A 19,979-nucleotide genomic window follows, 5' to 3' on the forward strand; every position below is an offset into this window, starting at 1 on the left:
CACATCATCATATCATTGTGCTGGTGGCCTTGGTAACAGAGCTAAATGACAAAACTGGGCCACGTTCAAAACGGTTGTTTTTCAAATCACGTTTAAAAACGTTTTGAAACAGAAGAGGTACTACTACCTGAATCCCACCCAAACAAATCAATGTCAATGGGATCTTACAAGCAAAGCCCAGCTCAGTACAGAGTGTATCAGCATAGCTCAGTACAGTGTATCAGCACACTACCGCAAGTGTACTGTATGTCAAGTACACTTCCTCGTATGCACTACCACCACCAGCACCGTCGTTAAACTCAAATCCCAACCCATCCTCACCCTACCCTCTCCCTCTCCCAGTAATCATCTCCTCACCGCCTGTAGCCCCTCTCAATCACCCTCGCCCATCCTGCCCCCTCCTCCTCACCCCTCCCTCCTCATCATCTCCCTATACAGCCTGTAACCTCTCTCCACCCCCCCCCCCCCCCCCTCTCTAGATGAAGCAGATCCCAGGCCAGTTAAAAGAGGCATTCCTGAGATGCTTTTCAGACAGGATGAAAAGAGTTAAGGCTTTTTTCCTCCTTTCCTGTAAAACCATGTTTATTTTCCTCCCTGCCTCTTTTGAAGTTAATTGGTCGGGGTGTGTGTGAGTCTGCGAGGTGAGCGAGTGTGTCTATGGGTGTGCGTGTGTGAGGTAGACTCCCCCACGTGAAGGGAAGGTCATCATAGGTCCTTCTGCCCAAGGCATCCATAGCAAGAACTCAGTCAAATATCCCACCGTTGCACAAGGCTAGTTAGCTAGTTAGGGGAATGGCCACCCAGAGCCAATCCCCTGGACATTGTGGTTTCAACCCAAAAATGTATTAGGATGAACTTAGATCACATTACATGGTTTGATGAAAGCCATGTTGGCGCCTCATGGGCAATATTGACCAATGGCAGTCCACAGGTTTCTAAATACACATTTCTATTGAATAAATAGAATGCTCGGAGGCAACAACTTGGCGTCCATCTAAGATTGGCCAAAATCTCTCTACATATGTCTCCATCCCAACCTTTCAGCATCCAGTCAAACATCAACGTCCCAATCACACAACCAATAACATCGCCCCCCCCCCCCCCCCCCCCCAACGATCAACAACCAATCAAAACACCCCAATAAGAGCTCATCAGGCAGAATTAGAGAATTCACTCACCTGTCTTAAAGATCATGAACCCCCCCCCCCCCCGCCCCACAAATAAAAATCTATAAAAACGCCTCAATAACGAGGTGCCGGACATCATTTGAGTATTGGCTCACCTGTCTTGAAGATCTCGTAGCGCAGTGAGAAGCCAGCCCCCTGGTGGGCGTAGTCGGAGACAAACTTGATATGCAGGGCAGTACCAGAAGAGATGATGGCCGGGGGGGCGATGTTACTGCAGTGTTTACCCAGCAGCTCAGCCGAGTCCGAACCACCATCACGGATCTCAATGAAATCATACCTGAGAATGAGATATAGAGAATTTCATGAAAAATCCATGAAATGTTTTGATGTGCGGCGTCCATATTAGGACAGACGCAGGAACTGTTTCAATCTCAGCAGGAGTTCCCTTACTCTCAGGAAGAGCTGTTTAATCAAAACTAAGACTGTCCTAATTTGGACATCTTACCTATGGATTTCTTTAATCATGTATATGTTAAAAGAGGATGTATTGATTTCAGTAGAATGCTTGAATGGATGATTCAAGGTTAAAACCAAGGACAAAGAGAAGAATAGAGAAAAAACAGCTTTGGGGCTCAATGTGATTGAACTCTAGTCCATATGACCTTTGACCTAAGACCTATTGACCTCCCTGAACTCTCTCCCAAATTCTTAACTGTCATTGCAGAGACAGAGAGAGGGGAAACTTGAACTCAGACAAATCCCCCCTTCCTCTCCAAAATTAGCCAACTCAACAGAAACGAGTCACTGACACTTAAGAAGCTAGGAAAGGGGCATACCTGAGAATGAGATACTGTGTGTGTGCGTGTGCCTGCATGTGCGTAAGGGTGCGTGTGTGCGTGCATGCCTGTGTGTTCTTCTACATAGAAGATCATAAGAAATCCCAGGACATAGTGTCTATAATACTGTAATAAGCTCATAGTTGCTGTCACAACCTCCAAACTCCACACAGTTGTCACTGACTAGTTGGATATTCATTTCCCAGTGAGCAAACAATTTCTGTACTTTTTTTCCTGAAATTTTTATCAGGTTTTTGCTTGGCAGACCTTATATCTTTATTGACATTCATCAATCAAATTCATGAATGCAATTGTTCATGTCAAATTGTTTATCAACTTGTAGCCCTGGTTGTCCTGTAAGGAAAAAGGTAAAACACTTCAACGTGAGGCTAAATATGAGTGCAGAGCAAGCAGATGAATGAAAACAGCGAATTTCAGCTTTTCCACAGTGGACTTCCTGGGACCAATAATTAATAAGCGTCCCCCTCAACCCTCCCCTTGGATATGTGACAGAGCCGTCAAACAAGAGCCGTTGAAACAGTCTCACATCTAATTACAATGAAAGGCCTTCAGCAGCCTTCAGCACAGCACTGGATCACTGTTCTGTGTTGGACCCACGTGTGCACGCACACACACACGCACACACACATGCACACAGACATGCAAACACAACAGCACGCATGCACGCACACGCAAATAATACAGCCCCATACACTGTCATTGGGAGCAGGAATGTTTAGATTGACACAGTCTCTAGAGATCAGTGACCGTTAATGGTTGTTCTGGGAACCTCGCAGGGTGTGCACATATTTGTTACAGCCTAGCACTAACACTCCTGATTTAACTCATCAAGGGCTTGATGATTTTGTTGATGAGTTGAGTGAAGTGTGTTTGTGCTGGAACAAAAACCTGCAGAGGCCCAGGATCAAACTACACTAATATGAGGGCCTTGATCCAATTCACACACATTCCCACCTAATGCTACATCACGGTGGCTATTAAAAGAGGATTACTCCAGAGCTCCCTTGGTGAAGCTTAGAAAACTAGCAATCCATGAGTGTGTGTGTGTGTACAAAGTATGTGTGTTTTTTGGCTGTAACTGACACATGCTTAAGACAAATACACACACACACACACACACACACACACACACACACACACACACACACACACACACACACACACACACACACACACACACACACACACACACACACACACACACACACACACGCACACACACACACACACTACAGTGTGTACGTAAAAGATAAAACGCCTGAGAAGAAAATGAGAGCCTAATTAGGTTTTAATTGATTTGGGAGTGGGCTCTCTCGCCTGTCGTGGATTAGAAGCGATGACTGAGTGTTTCTCAGATGTGATTATTGACCTGAGCTCTCCTTCTCCCCAGGCCCTGATGAATACATGGATGAAGGCTGGCCGAGTGGGAGAACAGTCTCTCACACACACACACATCCACACACACACACACATCCATGTGTGCGCAGACAGACAGAGAGACAGACAGACAGACAGACAGAGACAGACAGAGACAGAAAGAGACAGAAAGAGACAGACAGAGACAGACAGAGACAGACAGAGACAGACCCTAATCCCACTCAGTCCATTATAGTTCACCTTGCATTTTCTGACTCCTTCGTTTCCCCCTTCTCCCTCACTATGTGACTGGGTCTTTATGGGTTGTGGAGTCCTGCTTGTTGGGACCCATGATGGTTTCAACCAGCTCTCCATAGAGGCCAGAAGAAACCCATAAGGGGTGAACAGTGTAAACTTAAGGAAGTCCTTTGGGGCTGTTGTTTAGCACCAGTCCAGACATGCCTTCACTCTTCTACTCCTCTCCCCTCACCCTCCTCTCCTCCTCGCAACTGCTAACAGAACCTGCTAATTACCTTCCACACCTTCCTTGTTTTTCTGGGACTTTCCTCCACCTCTGTGCAGTCCCTGCAGGCGCCAGGCCAGGGACGACCCTCAGACAGATAGCCTCGCCTGGGAGTGTGTGTGTATGCGCGTGCGTGCGTGCTTGCCTGTGTGTGCGCTTGCATGTGTGCGCCTGTGTGTGCGCTTGCATGTGTGCGTCTGCGTGTGCGCTTGCATGTGTGCGTCTGTGTGTGCGCGTGCGTGCGTGCTTGCCTGTGTGTGCGCTTGCATGTGTGCGCCTGTGTGTGCGCTTGCATGTGTGCGTCTGCGTGTGTGCGTCTGTGTGTGCGCTTGCATGTGTGCGTCTGTGTGTCCGCGTGCGTGCGTGCTTGCCTGTGTGTGCGCTTGCATGTGTGCGCCTGTGTGTGCGCTTGCATGTGTGCGTCTGTGTGTGCGCTTGCATGTGTGCGTCTGCGTGTGCGCTTGCATGTGTGTGTCTGGGAGAGGGAGACACACAGCAACCACTCTGAAAACACCATGGTATAACCAGGGTGAAACCATTTCTCCTAACCCTTTGCCCCAGACTGTCAAACTCACCACTGAGAACAGAGTCTAGTCTAGTTCACTTCCACCACTCTGTGGGATGAGTGTTGCACTTGACAAAAATTGCAAATATCTGTTCCTAAAATAGAGGCATGGCAGGTATAATCTACACTCACAACTTAACTGTGTAGTTTATACTGACAACATGCAATTTTGAGAGGTGTACAACAACAACAGAAATGGCTATGAATTTGTGTGAGTGTTGCTTCCATTCCGGACGATATATATATTTGTTACCACCATTCACTCTTAATCTAAAGTGCTCAACAACCGCAGCTATATTGGGCGCTGATGGTCAACAACAGGGCTGAGGCCCAGACACTAAAAGGAAGTAAGGCTTCTTAGTCTGCCTAGCATAGAGCCACCTCATGCACCTCATGTACGCCTAATAAGGCATAAGTGCCTCTGAAATATTAAGTAGACGCTGGGAGAGAAATCCCAACAGATTCCCCCGGCTGCCGTCTTCAATCTGGCCTTAGAACAAAATAGCTCAAATAGCACTCAGAGCGGGCATCTCTGAGCCGTTGCTTACAGTAACTTTACAGTTACAGATAACTGGGGTTGCGTCCCAAAAGGCACCCTATTCCTTATATAGTGCACTTCTTTTGACCAGGGCCCATAGCGCGTGCACTATTTAGGGAATAGGGTGCCATTTGAGACAAAGGCTGGGGCTAAACCGCTAACAGCTAAACACAAAGACTCTATATAGGCCTATAGGCTACGGCCTAAGGCTTTTTAAAGGGGCATCGCCATCGATCCCGCCAGTCTGGTTGGTGTGAGTATCTACTGCTGGGATGCCCTGTATGACCTTCTTACGTCTGTATTAAAAAATATATGTTTCTCTCTGTCTGTGTGTCTGTCTTTCTCCCTCTCTCTCTCTCTGAGCATGAGAGAGTGTATATGTTTATTTTTTTTTATTTTTTTTTACCGTTATTTTACCAGGTAAGTTGACTGAGAACAGGTTCTCATTTGCAGCAACGACCTGGGGAATAGTTACAGGGGAGAGGAGGGGGATGAATGAGCCAATTGTAAACTGGGGATTATTAGGTGACCATGATGGTTTGAGGGCCAGATTGGGAATTTAGCCAGGACACCGGGGTTAACACCCCTACTCTTACGATAAGTGCCATGGGATCTTTAATGACCTCAGAGAGTCAGGACACCCGTTTAACGTCCCATCCGAAAGACGGCACCCTACACAGGGCAGTGTCCCCAATCACTGCCCTGGGGCATTGGGATATTTCTTAGACCAGAGGAAAGAGTGCCTCCTACTGGCTCTCCAACACCACTTCCAGCAGCATCTGGTCTCCCATCCAGGGACTGACCAGGACCAACCCTGCTTAGCTTCAGAAGCAAGCCAGCAGTGGTATGCAGGGTGGTATGCTGCTGGCTGTATTTAAAGACCGGAGTGATCGGTTGGTTGACTATTAGTGGCTATTGGTGTGGTCAAGTACACTGGACCGTAATGTGACCGTAACTCAGTGACCATGACTTGTGACTCTGGGCAGATCAGACCTGAAGCAATGACCTCACTAATCTGCCCCCCCCCCCCCCCCCCCCCCCCCCCCCCCATATACACACTCCCCACGTCTATGGCCCATCAATTCCTCATTACAAGCGGAAAACAGCCATTGATCTGATTCCAACAGCTCCCATCTCCCCCCAGGGAGTGTAGCAGACACAGAGGATGATATCACACTCACACGTTGAACCTCTCTATTGTTACGCCTCAATGGCACTTCCCCCGTGATGAAACTAAGTGTACGTCCCAAATGGCACCCTATTCCTTATTTAGTGCACTAAATATGGAATAGTGTGCCATTTGGGATGCATAGTATGGGGTGCCGTTTGTAAAGTTGAATGATCAATTCTACGGCGGAACACGTCTGCAGGCTGATAGAACTGTACGGATATCAAAGCTCTACTAAATCGTCACCTCCAGTTGCCAATGTGGGGCCCACAATAAAAATGACCTAATAAAAAAAAGCTGCATAAAAACAATATGAGTGGAAAATTGATCTTTGCGAAAGTGTGTGTCAGCTTTTATGGTGTGTGTGTGTACTGTGTAGGTGTGCCGCGAACATCCTTCAATTAGTTTAATCCCACTGTGCAAAATAAAGTACTTCCATACCAGGGGGGGGGGGGGGGGGGGGGGGGGAGAGAGAGAGAGGGAGAGAGAGAGAGAGAGCTAAGGAGAAAGTAGGATGCACCTCCTGCACTCCATATCGGTATCATCCCTTCAGCCCTGGTCCCAGCCAATGGCAGATTGCATTAGAGATATCGGCCTGATATTTCATCTCAGCCTTTATTGCATTTATTCCACATCAATCTACTCTGGGCTTGGAGGTAAAAGCCATTTGGCACCCTGCCGGACTCTGCCTGAAATGAAATTCTGAATTAAAGTGCCACCTCAGATATGTGAAGTCTGCATAACACTGGATATTTTATTGCTGCAGCAGTGATGATCTGTGCGGTTGAAGCTACCAGAGCGTTTGACTCTTTGAACCCCGGGAACGTGCTGGTTGGCCGGGAGAGGGATTAATTCATCAGTATGGTGTGGGTTATAATTGAAGGCTGACCTTAGGTGGGCCAACCGAACACTTTCCTTGAGTTCGCATGCTCAGGGTCTCAGAGTAATTTACTCTCAAGAGAGACCATGGCACTGACATAATGTGTATGAGGTGATGAGACATACAAAAGACATGTAACTGTAATTGTCCATAGATTAAAGGCCTTTACAACTCTCGCAACTATATCACATATTTACAATAAACACAGTCCATTTGTAATATTTACATTATATATACCGTATATTCAGATAGCATTTAAATAATTACCCTGGCCAAGTCTCCTGCCCCTCCAGTGATTTATTCACTAAGAACAAAACGGGCCGAAATGAGGAGAGACAAACTTGAACTTGTTCAATAAGAAACTCTTGTTTTCGTTTCAAAATGTTTTCCGTTGCCCAAAAATTGTTACTGTTTTCTACGGTGTGCACTAATGAATACAGTTCAGCATTACCGCTACCTCACCTCAAACCAGGAGAGGAAAAACTCCAAGTCTCCCTCCTGTCTCCTCAGTCAGACATACTGCTATGCCTAATCACTCAGGAAGGAGGAAACACACAGCTGCACCAGAAACACTAACTGGAAGCTATTTGAACCCAGTCTAAAGCACTCTGTGGGAGATTGGGGGGGGGGGGGGGGTTTGCCTGTCGGGCTGCACTTTGGCTTTCTCCACTTTGTTTTGTTGCTGTTTTGGCCATGAGGGCCTAGGAACACATCTTCAACAAACTAAATCTGTGTGTGTCCCAAATGGCACCCTATTCCCTATACAGTACAGTGTTCTCTGGTCAAAAAAAAAAAAAACATCCAGTGAATAGGGTGCACTTTGGGACACATCCTACATAAAAAGGCTATAGCAGCATTAGTGAGAAAAGGGAGTTATAGGTTTGTCTTTATGAATAAATAACATTGTTGATGTGGCTCTCTTTTCTAATGGGGCTGTAAAGTATGGGCCTTTTTCTCTGAGGATGGGGGACAGGATGCGGAATGGATAGTGGTTGCCATGTGTTCCCTGCCGATTACACACACTCTCCCAAACATGTGTGCATGTGCAGGTATACACGCATAAATAAGGAAATACACACACAGAGAGAAGCATGCACGAAGAAACACACACCCACACATGCACGCTCACGCACGCACGGGGCACACACACAAACAAACAGAGGCATGTGCACCCACACACAGCGTTTACAAAAAAGCACCCACACACATCTGAGTGGAAGTGTGAGAGGGCAAAGCTTGAGATCACACAGTCCCCTCAGGCTAATACAAAACCAATCCACAAAAAAGTTGAGCATTCCTGAGGAGGCTTTTCAATTCTCTCTCTCTCTTTGAAATACTGCTTAACGACAGTGAGCACATTCATTGTATCCGTCTATCACAGAACTACACATGCTATCTATGACTAGGGGGATTTTAATAGGGCATTACGTTACACAAGACCAGATAGGGACATCATCAAGTTCAACAACCACCTGAGCCACATAGAAATGGGAGATATGGGCCTCCCGAGAGGCGCAGTGGTCTAAGGCACTAGCTGTGCCAGTAGAGATTCTGGGTTCGAGTCCAGGCTCTGTCGCAGCCGGCCGCAACCGGGAGACCCAGCGTCGTCCGGGTTAGGGGAGGGTTTGGCCGGCAGGGATGTCTTTGTCCCATCGCGCACTAGCGACTCCTGTGGCGAGCCGGGTGCAGTGCACGCTGACACGGTCGCCAGGTGTATGGTGTTTCCTCCGACACATTGGTGCGGCTGGCTTCCAGGTTAAGTGGGCATTGTTGGTTGGGTTGTGTTTTCGTGGTATCCAACTACCAATTGGATACCACGAAATTGGGGAGAAAAAGGGGTAAAACAAAAAGAAATAGAAAAACAATTGAGTAATAGATCTCATTCTCATTGAATGCAAGTCTAAGAAGAGGTAGATCTGTTTTATGTGCGGAATTTCTATGCTTCCCGTTCTTACGTTTCGTTTTTACGTGTTTTACTTTCAGTTTTGTACACTAGCTTCAAACAGCTGAAAATATTGCTTATGGAAAATATATTTCACAGAGATTTAGATAGTAGAATGATTCTCTACACTATACTTGCTTGTTTTGTCACGTAAACTGAAATTAGGTGAACTATTAGAATTTTTGCAACCAGGAAATGGCTGAGAAATGTCTTCAAATGCAGCTTTAAGAGAGCAGTAGGATGCAGGGGCTAAAGCAACGCCAGAGCATGATGACTGACTGCTATGAGGTCAGAGAGACAATAGAAAGGCATATGATTCATATTATACATCTCTATGAAAGAGGAAACTGACCAAGCTGGTTCCCATCTGGCCTGTAATAGCTCCACTGAACTCTCTCTCTCCCTCTCTCAAATCTGTTTTCCTGTAAAATTCACCACATCACCCGTCTTTCTTTCAACCATTCTCTCCATTCTTTCATCCACGTTCCTTTTCTCCTCCACCCGATCAACCTCATCCTCCTCTCTATTATCAACCAATTCTATTCGTTCATCCCCACTCAATATTCAAGTAGTAACCCTGACAGTCTTGGCCCTTTCTTACCTACTGTAATGGCCAAAACTGTAACTATGGCTAACTATGAACACTCTGTTACATATGTTTAACCAGTTAAAAGGCAGATCTGAAGTTAAAACTATCCCTGGTCAATCTCCCTCCTTCTCTCCCTGCCTCTCTCCTTCTCCTCCTCCCTCTACCATTTGGCTAGCCTAAGTATATCCAAAAGGCCTCCCTCGCCCTCTTTCCCCAAATCACCCCTCTCCCCCTTCTCTCTCACCTGCAGTCCAGTCTCTCCAGTTCAAAGTGGGGGTTGAAGTTGAGGACGATGCGCTGGGAGGGCTCCGGGGCCGTGATGACCCACTGGCAATTCTGGTGGGGCGGGTACTCCAGAGGGTAGCCCGGGGACGTGATGTACCCTGCGTCGCTGGCATCCAGGGTGCCCCCACAGACCTCACCTGAGAGAGAGAGAAAGAGAGGGAGAGAGAGTATGAGAGTGTGAGAGAGAGAGATAGAGAGACATATGGTTAATACACAGACTCAAAACATCTACGAATAAAAACCTTGCTATTCAAGTGATAAGTTATTGATTTGAGAATGTGTCTTCTTATTCCATAGTGATGTGTGATGCACGATATGTAATAATATCTGTGTCAGACATACGTAGTGTTCACATGAATTCTACTATAGCAACAAAATAGACAACCACGCACACGTCCTCCCATGTAGACAAACTAACCCCACACCATGGCTCTTATCTCTCCTCTGGGAGCATTCTCTAAATGTAATTGTTGTTCTGGCAAGGCAATCTGCAAACATTAGAACACATTCCCTGATCCTATCGGCTCTCTCCCAGGAACAATAGCCTGCCAATAGCATCGCTCGGTTGGCCCAGACAGGAAGTGACAGCAGACCCCCTGTCTAGGGGTACAAGGGTTCACCCCGAATCTGTAATGAGAAGCCAGAGTAACAAAGCCTTTATTTTCGCCGTACGCCCACGCCTCGCTCGCCATTCCCTATCTCACACAAACACGCAAAGCACACACAAACACATCGGCAGACAATACAGTGAGGCCTCTCATCAGTCATTTTACTGCAGTATATGATTTTCCAGTCATTATTATTCTAAATGGAAGATTAGGAAGACAAAAATGTCTCTCCACAATGTTCACCATGACAACGATGCTAGGGGTGGTTAACTCTTTCCGTGCTGACAGAGGGCTGCGTTACGATTCTTTACCCTTCTCCCGAAGTGTGCACTCATTTACTCTCCCTCATGCATTTGGTGCAAGCATGGCTGGAGGGAGTTTCCACCATTATCCCAACACCAGTTCATACCTTTTAAATCCATGAGGGGGAGTGTACAAGTGAACAAATCGGGAGAAGGGTAGAGAATCGGAACACAGCCTGACCATCGGAAAAGGAAGACTGAGTGTGAATTTTTTATTTAACCTTTATTTAACTCGGCATATCAGTTAAGAACAAATTCTTATTCACAAAGACGGCCTACACCTGCCAAACCCGGATGACGCTGGGCCAATTGTGCGCCGCCCTATGGGACGGTTGCGATTCAGCCTGGATTCGAACCAGGGTGTCTGTAGTGACACCTCAAGCACTGAGATGCAGTACCATAGACCGCTGCGCCACTCGGCAGCTCAATGAATATGAGGACATCAATGAAAATGGCGATGACTCAATATTCTGTTTCATCTGCTTCACCTATTCCCGAGTTACGTGAGCACCTCATCAAAGGAAGCAAGGGGAAAAGATTGGAGGGTTGAAATATAATAGACTGTTCAAGGGTTGACATTTTCAAGGCTATTGTATTTTAAAAGGCACACTTAGGATTTGGTGACATTTGATATAATAGCGAAACCCTACCATTCTTACTTGGGTAGAAACTCACACACACACTTATGTATACACACGTGTGCATGCACACACGCACACACATATGCACACACTCCCCCCACATGCCAGTCCAGCCTATCACTCAAAACACCTATCACTCAATACTGCAACCAAAGCTAAATAAAAAGATAACCAAAAGTAAAGAAAAGTCTCTTTATCTCCCCTGGAGGATTCAGACATGCAGGACTATAAAGTCTGCCTATGGCGTGTCCTTCTCTCCCCACCTCCTCCATGTCTGCATCTTAAATGGCACCCTTATCCCGATTTAGTGCACTACTTTTGACCAGGGCCCATAGGGAATCCCATAGGGTTCTGGTCAAAAGTAATGTACTATAGAGGGCAAGGGTACTCAAGTACTGTTTGAGAAGGTCCGGTCACACAAATTTCCTAGTTGGCAAAACTCCGGATGGATAATGTAATTTATCACCATAGTAACAAACCCCCACTTCGCAACCCATGCAACCCCAAACTGTTCACACCCCTCTTGTCGGCAATTATACACATTTTGCATGGTAGAAAATAAAATAAAAAAATATGTTTTAAATGTAATTTCCTGCAATTCCATGCATTCTTCCATGTCTTATGTGTCTTTATATGATACCAGGGGTCAAAGCACGAGCTCGTAAAAACAATATATACACCTACTCATTCCAGGGTTTTTCTTTATTTTTACTATTTTCTACATTGCAGACTAATAGTGAAGACATTAAAACTATGAAATAACACACATGGAATCATGTCGTAACCAAAAAAGTGTTAAACAAATAAAAATATATTTTATTTTTGAGATTCTTCAAAGTAGCCACCCTTTGCCTTGATGACAGCTTTGCACAGTCTTGGCATTTTCTCAACCAGCTTCATGAGGTAGTCACCTGGAATGCATTTCAATTAACAGGTGTGCCTTGTTAAAAGTTCATTTGTGGAATTTCTTTCCTTCTTAATGTGTTTGAGCCAATCAGTTGTGTTGTGACAAGGTAGGGGTGGTATACAGAAGATAGCCCTATTTGGTAAAAGACCAAGTTCATTTCATGGCAAGAACAGCTCAAACAAGCAAAGAGAAACAACAGTCCATCATTACTTTAAAGTTACATTACTTTAAAGAACTTTTTCTTCAAGTGCAGTATCAAAAATGATATGATGGACTGTTGTGATGAAACTGGCTCTCATGAGGCCCGCCACAGGAAAGGACGACCCAGAGTTACCTCTGCTGCAGCTGCAGAGGATAAGTTCATTAGAGTTAACTGCACCTCAGATTGCAGCCCAAATAAATGCTTCACAGAGTTCAAGTAACAGACACATCTCAACATCAACTGTTCAGAGGAAAGTGCGTGAATCAGGCCTTCATGGTCAAATTGCTGCAAAGAAACCACTACTAAAGGACACCAATAAGAAGAAGAAGAGACTTGCTTCGTGCAATGGACATTAGACCAGTGGAAATCTGTCCTTTGGTCTGATGAGTCCAAATTTGAGATTTTTGGATCCAACCGCTGTGTCTTTGTGAGACGCAGAGTAGGTGAACGGATGATCTCTGCATGTGTGGTTCCCACCGTGAAGCATGGAGGAGGAAGTGTGATGGTGCTTTGCTGGTGACACTGTCTGTGATTTATTTAGAATTCAAGGCACAGTTAACCAGCATGGCCACCACAGCATTCTGCATTCTGATACGCCATCCAGTCTGGTTTGCGCTTAGTGGGACTGTCAATTATTTTTCAACAGGACAATGACCCAACATACCTCCAGGCTGTGTAAGGGCTATTTTAACAAAAAGGAGAGTGATGGAGTGCTGCATCAGATGACCTGGCCTTCACAATCACCCAACCTCAACCCAATTGAGATGGTTTGGGATGAGTTGGACCGCAGAGTGAAGGAAAAGCAGCCAACAAGTGCTGAGCGTATGTGGGAACTCCTTCAAGACTGTCGGAAAAGCATTCCAGGTGAAGCTGGTTGAGAGAATGCCAAGAATGTGCATTTGTTTAACACTTTTTCGGTTACTACATTATTCCATATGTGTAATTTCATAGTTTTGATGTCTTCACTATTATTGTACAATGTAAAAAATAGTAAAACATTAAGAAAACCCCTTGAATTAGAAGGTGTGTCCAAACTTTTGACTGGTACTAAATATATATATTTATTTCGTATTTTTTCCTGGACCAGAGGTCCGTATTGACCCCGTTCTGTATCCAGATCCGGTCCGCGGTCCGCCAGTTGAGTATGGGGGATATAGGGAATAGGGTGCCATTTAGGACGCAGCCCATGTCTCCTATTGTATTCTCCAAAAGCTGTGCGGAGTTGTCAGTAGTACCGCCAGGGGAAGATTAAGCCATTTGGGAGAATCCTGCAGCCTCAGGACTTTTCCGCTCCCAGAACTGAGCAGACCATTCATGTACAGCTAAGGAGGAGGGCGACGGGGAGACGGGGGGTGGAGAGAGGGATGCCAGCAGGGAGAAAGGCAGGTAAAGAGGGATAGATGAAGGGGATGAGGATGATGAGGGGGGGTAAGGGAGGAGAGGGACAAAAAAGTGGGAGATAAGAGGGATTGAGAGAGGGGTAGAAGGAATGGAGAGTGGCAGAGAAAGGTTGTGAGACGGAGACGGATTAAGGCAGAGAAGGAAGGGAGGGAGGTGATCGAGGGGGAGGAAGAAAGAGAGTGTGAGGAGGAGATGGAGAGAGCCTGACGAGGCTCATTAAGACATGACCATCCCTGTGGGGACTGACCCTGGAGGAGCTGATGGGCTGTCAGTAGGATATACAGTAGATGCAGGGGAGAGGTGTGCATGTGAGGGGGGGGGGGGGGGGGGGTACGGGCGCGCATTGTGTATGTTATCGCCTGGGAATGTCTTTGTATAAGTCCTCTGTTAGGGTGGATGTGAATATTTGTGTTTTTATGAATATACAGTGTTTTTTTCAGGGCACTATGTCTTATATGTGCATGTGTGTTTGTGTGATAAGGAGAGAGGATGAGGAGAGAGCGTTCAGTAGAGAGGTACCCTCATGAATTATTGTGTCTGTGCTGGCTCAGGACTGCATCCATCTCCACACACGCATGCACACAACACTGCACAGACATGCCATAGCGACCTCAACATATATGAACAATGTTGATATATAATATATAACATATATGTAGCAATAACAGTTGAGGCCATGTGTGGGTCTACACATAATGGTGTATATGTGCACATGTGTGCGTGAACTTGGATGCAAGCAAAATGTGTGCTTTAAAGTCTTCAAATCTACTGTACAAGTCTCCGTCTATATATACAGTATCTGCATATGACTGCACATCTGTGTGTGTATGCACCAATTTCTATTAGCGGTATTATCAGTGTACTGTGGCGTCACACTTTGGGAACAGCTGTGAATGTGTGGAAGGGCCATTATAAATCTCCCCATCATTCTCTCTCTTTTTTTGCTCTCTCTCTCTCTCTCTCCCACCTTAATTAAAAAGTGATATCGCTTCGAGAGAGGGAATCAGGGGGACAGAGAGATGAGAGGCACTATTCGTTCATCCCTACACAGGGGCTGTGTCCACGACTGTTTTTAATCTAACCACTCCACACAAGACTGGAGGGAGGGAGGGAGGGATTTGTGACTTTCAAAGCTCTTTACTTTAATCATTAGGCACCTACCATAAGGCCCTACCTACCTTTAGATAATATTAAAGTGTCCTGTATGGCTCAGACGGTAGAGCACTGACAACGTCGGTATCATGGGTTTGTGTTCCATTGGGGCCACCCATATGAAACTGTACGCACACACTAAGTCGCTCTGGATAAAGACATCTGCTAAACGACATGTTATAACGTCTATTGTTATTATATTAAGGATTAAGAAAAAAATGGAACAATATTAAATGAATATGCAGCAGAAATCGTAGTTATAACATAGCTATTGAAGTGTACACATTTAGACTTCAGTTCCAAAATGAACAACACACAGATTTGGTACCCTAATTCACCATTAGCATGCTAGACTAAAGCCTCCTCTCTCTCCCGAGTTAGAGCACGCATGCATGTCTCTTCATAATAGGCTAAGTGGTTTTGGCTAATCAACTAAATGCATTGGGTTGGGTATAGCAATCAATTAATCAACGGATCAATTGACCACAGGCAGATGGTTGTGTTTCGCTGGGTTTTGCTTTGCTAAAATACTGCGGTCCAGATAAATGACCTGTGTGTGCAGTGTGTGTGAGTGCGTGCACACACATTAAGCAGCAGACCGAGGGGCCACCAGCTAGCCGATAGGTGTATTATTTATGGTGACCTTGTTTATAATTTCACCCTAGTCGGCTTGTTCCAGGGGGCTGGCGTGGCCCCCTCCTCCCCCCAGCCCGTCTCCTGGCCAAGGTATTGAACCACAGCCCCTTTGTTTTTCAGCTCTTGAATGCTAACAACTACAGTTCTGACCTTGTTTCTCCGCTGCTGATGTGTTATAGGAGTCTGGGGCAGATTAAAAAAAAGATTCTGGAGGAGAGAGAGGGAAAAGGGGGGGGGGGGCAGCGGAGAGGGGCCATGGAGAGGGAGACAGTGAGGTGGGGGAGACAAGAGAAAGAAGCGAACGAGGGAGAGAAAGAATCAAGCAGAGAGAGAGAGGAGGAAAATAAAGCTTTTCATTCATCTGCATTATAACAAACAGAAAGGTAAACATACAGAGACAAAGAAGACACACACTGGTCCTGTATGTTTAATTAATTACTAGTTAATTATTACGAATGACTTAATTATACTAACACAATGATGAGTCACACTGTTGTGGTTACATTCTGTGCATCCCAAATGTCACTATATTCCCTATTGTAGTGCATTACTTCTGACCAGAGCTTATTCCCTCCTTTAGCCCTATGGGCTCTGGTCAAAAGTAGTGCACTAAATACAGAAAAGGGTGATATTTGGGACACAGACTTCTCTCTTCTGCTCTCCGACCCCCGAGTGTAGTGTTCATTTTCATACGCCCAACATCATCAGTTCCTCTTCCTGCCCTCTGTTCTTAAAACTCTGTGACCCTGCTGTTTGGTACTCAACCCCCTCCTGTCAAATACTGTACCCTTCCTCCTCATCTCTATCTGTTTCTCTCGCGCTCTCTCTCTCTCACTCTGGTGTTTGTCCTGAAAAACATGCTCTTGTCCTGCACGACATCTCTGTCACTCTTTCTCTCACAACATCCTGTCTTTCCCACATCTCCTTTTTTCTCTCTCTCGTGCTGCTGTGTGTATGTACAAGATGTGCTGTTTTGAGGAGGACAGGAGAAGGCTGGAACAGTGAGTGCTTTGGCAGGCTGAGGTATCTGAGCAAGCTGGGGGAGAGCTGCCAAAGGCCCACATCTGTCTCTGATCAACGGGCACACAGGCAGCCAACACTGCAAACAGATCACATTGAATCTCTCTAAATGGCAGGTCCAAAACCACTCTCACACACACTTGAATGTATGCAAACAAGAATCACACACACACTTTGGAGCACATTCTAAGGAAGAACCATAGGACTACTCCTGTAAACCAGCCAGGGATGCGACACTGAGTAGGGCACAGAGACAGAGCAGAACGGGAGTGAGAAACCAGACAGTGTTTTAAAGCTCAGGAGAGCTCTAGATCGGGAGTCAGAACTTGGACAAGATTCCAAAACTACAACCAAAAAAACAACTCTTACGCATGAATTATGGATACAACTACTGTGACTTAAGAAGCAAGCCAGCTAGTGTAAAATCAGCACGATTCTCTGAATGGAATGGAAGGTGGCATCGGTGGCCTTTTTGTCAAAATGTGTCCTCTGGTCTTAATGTTGCAGCGCGAGCGGATTGTGTGGCGCCGCCTCGAGCTGCGGAGGCACAAGTGCGATTGAGGCACAAACCATCACCATAATGATTGCAAGAATCTTGAGATAATGAGCGAGTTGTTGGTGTTCTTGTTGATATTAATGATGATGGTGGTGGTTAGTCTAACTAATATTCTTGTCATTATCCACTAACAGCAAAATACGACTTGAGGCGCATTATTTTTGTTTTGGTCAATGGATTATGTTGTCTACAGACGCGTATAGAGTTTAGCATTCATTCATGAACTCTACCAAGAAACACAACAACAAAAAGAAAGTAGGTCCGTTTTTCCCCCTTTTTTAATTATATAATGGTTATGGAATTATCACCCTACAAAGCAGTCATTGGGCTATTATATGCTAATGTATGTAGGGTTATTACTTAAAAAAAATCTGTGATCATAAAATTACAAAACCTGCCTAACATGAACGGCAGTGGAACTTTTTAACATGTACCCCTCCATGCTATGGCAACTTGTATTAAATGGTAATGACCTATTTTGGGGGCATAATAGAATAGCTTTTGAGTATCAAATAACATATCACCCAGTAATTTTTCATGGGTGGAATATTGTCAAATTACTCTTGGTATACGAAAGAAGTGGAATTGCAATATTGTTCTGGACAAACTAGGATAACGAATGAGAATGGGCTCATCTTTCAAGGCTGAGAGAACATTTTGTGGGAAATACCAGTACGCTTACACTACACATGATAGACATTGTCTGATAACCAGTAGGCTATCTGATGCCATTCACGGCCTATGTGTTGAAATTCCTGATTTGAAACAGATGGAGCTCGTGCTTTAAAACCAAACGAGTTTTCAAACCCAAGGGAAAAACAAGCTATTTTCCCTGTCAGTCTCCAAGACACAGGTATAATAAAAAAAACTATGTGAGCTTTCAGTTTTTATCATAGTTTAAAGTAAATTCCGAATTTTAATCACCCATAAAGGGTAGTGTCGGGTACATTCGGACACGTTTCTTGACAGCCCATGTGTTGAAGAGAACTTACCCTTGTCTCCACGGACTCCCGGTGTTAGACACATTGCAAGTAAAAATCCAATCAGCGATGGTAGCGTATCCATTTTTGGCAATGTTCAATGTCTTGTTATTTATAAATGTTACCTCCCAGGATCAAATCAGTTGTCCATCAAGAAAATACACACCCTTTTTTGCAGAAAATGTAGAGACCCTTTTTTCCAGAAAATGTAGGAACAAATGTTATTACTCCACGTAGCCTATTTTACTAAAACAATCAACGAATAATGTTTCTTCCAAGTGTACTTAATTAAATAAAAATGGGCTAAAGACTGCGGTGAACAGCTTTCCCTCCGAAGCAGGCATATAGGCTACTTGAACGACACACTGGGATGCCACCTTATAACTTTAATATTTTCGTCATGACTGGGTTATCTAGCCTCGTGGAGCAACGTGGATGAAATAAACTCCTCTTAATTCCCCGGTTCCATACAGAGCTTGTCCACTGATTTGGAACCTCCTGGGGTATTTCCTACAGGGTCTGATAAGCGACTCTTAGTCTACCTCCAAATACGATTGAAGCGCTTGCCTTTCCCCCCTTCTCTCTCCTGTGCTCGCAGGGATTCCAGGACTCCGGTCATTTACTCCTGCATTTACGACCGATGAGACACAGTTGACTGAACTATCAACCGACAAGACGTCTCCGTATTTAGGACAAGAATGGAGCGCAAATCATGAGAAGTGTGACGAACATGAATATAATATCTTCCGAAGGAGAATTCATTCCATCTCTGGGACCACTCTAGTCTTTCTGTCTGTAGCGGAGTGTCTATGCGCTCCAGCGGCGTGTGTATGTGAGTGAGTGAGAGTGTGTGTAATAGCACTTTTGAACAGAGCAGCTATCGCATTACAGTCAGCGCCTCGGCTCCGCCTCTGGTTGGTTGTTGATCATGGAGAGGTGCACGCACACTCGTAAAACACACAAGCGCGAGGGGCACACACACACGCACACACTTCACGTGACGCCAATAGATAAGGGTTCAACAGATAACGCACACACTATAATCTCAGGCTCGGGAGTATTTCCACAGGCTATTTTCAAGAGAGAAGAACCAAAGAAACCAAAAGAAAAAAAGGGGAAAGGGTGAAGGAGAGTAGTACATGCATTAGGGCTCCCGAGTGGCGCGGCAGTCCAATCAAATCAAATCTAACGTTATTTGTCACATGCGCCGAATACAACAAGTGTAGTAGACCTTACCGTGAAATGCTTACTTACCAGCCCTTAACCAACAGTGCAGTTCAAGAAGAGTTAATAAAATATTGACCAAATAAACCAAAGTAAAAAACAATACAATAACATAATACCGAGGCTGTATACAGGGGGTACCCGAGTCAGTGTGCGGGGTACAGGTTAGAGGTCATTTGTACATTTAGGTAGGGGGGAAGTGACTATGCATTGATAATAAACAGCAAGTAGCAGCAGTGTACAAAACAAATGCCAATGTAATAGTCCGGTGGCCATTTGATTCATTGTTCAGCAGTCTTATGGCTTGGGGCACTGCATCTCAGTGCAAGAGGCGTCACTACAGTCCCTGGTTCGAATCCAGGCTGTATTACATCCGCCCGTGATTGGGAGTCCCATAGGGCGGCGCACAATTGGCCCAGCGCCATCCGGATTTGGCCAGGATAGGCCGTCATTGTAAATAAGAATTTGTTAGGCACTTAATAAAAAATAAAAAAGGCAGCAGCATATAGTCAACAATATA

General features: G+C 45.3%; 1 protein-coding gene across 2 annotated transcripts in view; it reads right to left on the reverse strand.

Moving 5' to 3' along the window:
* Positions 1 to 19,107, reverse strand: part of LOC129859496 (neuropilin-2-like) — a 64,074-nt gene extending 44,967 nt beyond the window's left edge. For both annotated transcript variants that reach the window (XM_055929347.1, XM_055929348.1), the window contains exons 1-3: positions 18,248 to 19,107; positions 9,790 to 9,967; positions 1,283 to 1,464 (exon numbers count right to left, since the gene is read on the reverse strand). In XM_055929347.1, coding sequence (XP_055785322.1) covers positions 1,283 to 1,464; positions 9,790 to 9,967; positions 18,248 to 18,320 — 433 coding nt within the window. In that variant the 5' untranslated portion in view covers positions 18,321 to 19,107. The remainder of the gene's footprint in view (positions 1 to 1,282; positions 1,465 to 9,789; positions 9,968 to 18,247) is intronic.
* Between the last annotated feature and the right edge of the window lie 872 nt (positions 19,108 to 19,979).

Source organism: Salvelinus fontinalis, chromosome 7, assembly GCF_029448725.1.
Source record: "Salvelinus fontinalis isolate EN_2023a chromosome 7, ASM2944872v1, whole genome shotgun sequence".
Lineage (NCBI taxonomy): Eukaryota > Metazoa > Chordata > Actinopteri > Salmoniformes > Salmonidae > Salvelinus > Salvelinus fontinalis.